The sequence below is a fragment of the Helianthus annuus genome, chromosome 8 (assembly GCF_002127325.2).
Source record: "Helianthus annuus cultivar XRQ/B chromosome 8, HanXRQr2.0-SUNRISE, whole genome shotgun sequence".
Taxonomy (NCBI): Eukaryota; Viridiplantae; Streptophyta; class Magnoliopsida; order Asterales; family Asteraceae; genus Helianthus; species Helianthus annuus.
Genome location: NC_035440.2, coordinates 18,761,608 through 18,765,751, shown reverse-complemented (window position 1 = coordinate 18,765,751; position 4,144 = coordinate 18,761,608). Strand labels below are relative to the sequence as shown.

General features: G+C 35.5%; 1 protein-coding gene across 1 annotated transcript; it reads left to right on the top strand.

The window, feature by feature from the left end:
* The first annotated feature begins 216 nt into the window (after positions 1–216).
* Positions 217–2,958, top strand: LOC110899705 (HMG1/2-like protein). The gene is made up of 8 exons (XM_022146601.1): positions 217–340; positions 446–501; positions 645–734; positions 823–880; positions 1,012–1,056; positions 2,185–2,265; positions 2,349–2,426; positions 2,669–2,958. Exons 2-8 carry the CDS (start codon positions 455–457, stop codon positions 2,684–2,686), a joined length of 417 nt encoding a protein of 138 aa, XP_022002293.1. The 5' UTR covers positions 217–340; positions 446–454; the 3' UTR covers positions 2,687–2,958.
* Positions 2,959–4,144: the final 1,186 nt, after the last annotated feature.

Sequence of the window (4,144 nt, the reverse complement as noted above, 5' to 3'; positions counted from 1 at the left end):
CGCCCACAACATGATATTTAACGTCCGTTAAACTGACGTGACTGATAACACGACCCCACTATACATTGTCTTAAGCAACACCAAACACCATTCAGTCAAACATGAAAACCCCTCATAGTCCCATTTCACCATAAAAGTAAAACGAATATACATACAAAAAAATGGGCCCAAGCTCATGAACAAGACATGATAACAATTCACAAGCCCTTTTGTAAGAAAAAAATCTCCCGCCCAAATAATATTCCCATTTCCCACCAAGGGTTATAGCCTTATAAAACCACTTCAAACCTCATTTCTCATCTCCATAAACGATTCAAACCCTAAATCTCTCACTAACTGCGTATGTTTCCCCCTTTTCATCAAAATTCCGATCTAATTTCGCTCTCTTACACCAATTTTGTCCCCAATTTTGCCCTAACTCGCTGTTTTCTGTTCAATTTTGCAGGATTAAATCATGAAAGGAGGCAAATCAACCGGTGCTGGAACAAAAACCGATGCTAAGTACGGTTTTATCTCTTACATACTTTTCGTTAGGGTTTATATGTTTAATTTTCCGTAAATTTGTGAGATCTGTTTAGGTTTTTATTGTTCGATTGTGATTTTGAAACTTGTTAGTAGCTTAGTGATGATATGTTGTGGTTTAGGTTGACTGTGAAGAAAACTGGAGCTAAGGGGAAAGCTAATAAGGATCCTAACAAGCCTAAGAGGCCTGCTAGCGCTTTCTTCGTGTTTATGTAAGTATTTGTTGTGATTTTGTTGTTTTTGTTTAGTTTTTGTTGGTGATTAGGGTTTGAGGATGTTGTTTATGTTTGATTTGTGAAGGGAGGAGTTTAGGAAGCAGTTTAAAGAGGAGCATCCTGATAATAAGTCTGTTGCTGCTGTAAGTGATTTTCTGCTTTTGTTTTTGGTTTTCGCTTTAGGAGATTGAGTTATTAGGTGTTTTGGTAGGTTTAGTTGGATTTGATATGTGTTTAGGTTTTGATTTTGTTTTTATATGTGAATGATTAACAGGTTGGGAAAGCTGGTGGTGTAAAATGGAAGTCTATGTCTGATGCTGTAAGTAGCACTTTGTTTAACATGTTTAGTTTTCCAGAGAACTTAACAATTTATGTTGACTTTTAGAGGAAAATCACTAGAATAAATATTTGACTGAACGTGTTTACCGAAATAGGAATTATCAGTTTGATCGTTGTACATGTTTCAATGACAAGGGGAACTGATTGCAACAAGACACGTGTTAATAGTTGTGCAAGAAGGCGCGTAACTCAGCAAAATTTGAGCCATGTGACGCATAAGTGACTAATTTTGCGCCAACTATAATACGTGTCTGTATGCGTTTGGTTATCAGTTCAATCGGCACATAAGTGGCTAATTTTGCGCCAACTATAATACGTGTCCATATGCATTTGGTTGTCAGTCTAATCGGTGCATAAGTGGCTAATTTTCACCAACTATAATACGTGTTCATATGCGTTTGGCTGTCAGTCTAATCGGCGCAAAAGTGGGAATGTTTTGCGCAAAAATGACATGTATCTAGTATTGATAAGAGTTTCTTTATTAGAAGATTTTGTGACGATCTATTTGATAATTTTTTTAGAAATATATCACGTGTTAATTTGGTTGTATATTTAGTCAACGTGGTTCTTCTAGTTGTATATTCTACAGATATGATTGGCCTTGAGATACTAAAAAGAACACTTTGTAGTTATGTGTTTCTTAGACTATCTCCAATGCATCCATTGGAGAGATGCCCTTGAAGGCCCTTACAAGCCCTTAGCATTGTGAGATTTTGTCCATAGATGCCTTTAGCATCTAAGCCCTTCCACAAGGGATTTGTTTGTGTAAGTGAATGGCCCCAAAGTAAAAGAATAAAATGTTTTATTTAAACACTGTGTGTAGTGGGTAAGTAATGAGGTGGACATTAAGAAGGGTAAGGATATTTGTAGGGTTGGAGATGAAATAAGGGGTTTTAAGGATTTGTAAGGATATGACGTGGCACACGTGCCAGCTAAGGGTGTACGTAGCACTGGAGATAGTCTTAAATATGAAGTTTTGACCTAAAAAGTTAAACGCGTTATAATATATAGATGATTGAGATAGCATTCATGCTTGTGTGGATTGCTTCATTGCTATTTTGTAAAGAAAAGGTATTCAATATTGGTACTTTGTATGGTGTAAACATAGGACAAAGCACCTTATGTAGCCAAAGCTGAGAAAAGGAAGGCTGAGTACGAGAAGAACATGACAGCCTACAACAAAAAGCAGGTAATCTTCGTTAATTGTGCATCTTTTATTATTGGCATATTAAGATTTTGTTCACTGATTATGTGTTTGTTGCAATGAAATAGGCTGCTGGTGGTACCGACGAGGATGATGCTTCTGACAAATCCAAATCCGAGGTCAACGAGGGAGAGGACAGTGATGATGTATGTTGTTCAAACTTTAACTCAAGTGTCCATTTGTTTTTGCAAAATTTGTTTTTAAGCAATGCACAATAACCGTTGAAACATCATAATCATACAATTTTATACTAATATTTCTGCTCACAAAATTCTTAAAAAAATAGGGAAACTTGAGGAATTTTGACGGTATTGGTGAATGGTTGAAGATTGTCTAGAAATGCATTACAGAAACTAATGTTGATTAATGGTTCTTTTGTGTTGTGTAGGAGGAAGATGACGAGTGAACCAGGAAACATGAAGGTTTTGCTTAATGATGGTTTGAGTAGTTAACATTTCTATGTAATCTGAATTTAGATAAGTAATGGCTATGTTTAGACTCGTGTTCTGGCTACAAACATGAGTGCATAGAATAGTTATTAGGCTATATGGTGCGCTAGGGCAAGAAGTTAATCTTAGGTTTTTATATCTTTAAAATCATGTCTTGTTTAGGTGTTTTCTGTTAGAAACCTACTTTGGTTGGTGCTTCTTTCTCTTATGTTGATTTGTGTTATTATGATTTTGGGCAACATATGGCCTATGGCTGTTAAATGGGTCGTTCGTGGGTTGTTGAATGAAACTCGAAACCACAAATTTTACATGACCCAAAACATGACTTGAGCTTAAAGTTCAATTTTAAACTCAAAATCATGAAAACTCTCACCCATTTTCTGTTAATAAAGTATTTGATTATTTATGTCACCTAGGAGATTTAGCAGTTTGTTACCCTAGCTTGTTAGACATGTCATTGTGTCATCAATGAGGAGACACTTGTACGATATTGTTTTAAAGATCACTAGGGTCTCCGTTTAGCTCGGCTTGACTCGAAATGGTCAAGCGAGTTGAAAACTTGAGCTCAGATAAGGTTCATGCCCACTCATGACTTGTCAAGGCGGCTTGTTTATATAAAAATAAATAAGAGCTTATGGAGATGCAAATGTCATATCTGTTCTAGTGGTTTAGAGGTTGTGCGTAGCCCGTAGGTCATGTTTGTTCTGGTAGTTTAGATATGGAGGTTGGGTTAAGTATGGGCCTTAATATTGGGCTAAAATCAAAACTAAGCTAAAACAAAAATCAAACTAAATATATTAGCGAGTCAACGCACGATTTCACCTCACCGCGACAAAAAAATTACACGAGTTTGTTGCAAGCGTGCTTTTTCAAAAGTGTTGAGTAGTATGTGGCAAATAATGTTCCAATTCATGCCCCCACACTCCATAGCCTTAACTCAGCCTTTTTGAAAATTTTATAGCCTTTACATATATATAGTTTTACCTATCTTGATTTTTGAAAATTTTATGACTACAGGAACTAAAATAGCATTTAACTCAGCCTTTTTTTTTTTATAATCTCACTTTATGAGGCAACAATTTGAAAATTCTTTTAGTGGACATAGAAAACTGAACCAACCGAAATTCAAATTTAGCAAAGCGTACAAAACAATTCAGATTCTAATTTCGACTTCAAATCGAAATACCTGATTTTAACAAAAAAAAAAAAAAACCAAAATTAAAAATGTAATTTAAGGTCCTCAATTTTAGTGTCATTCAAACGGGATTGGATTTGGGCTGAATGAGATCAAGCTGAAATGTAATTCAAATTTCTCGTTTTAACTGCATCGAATTTCCTGGAATCATACGTTGAACCAGAAACCAATTATCTATTTCGATTCAGTTTAGAATCGAAAACCAAATATATAGCTCGGT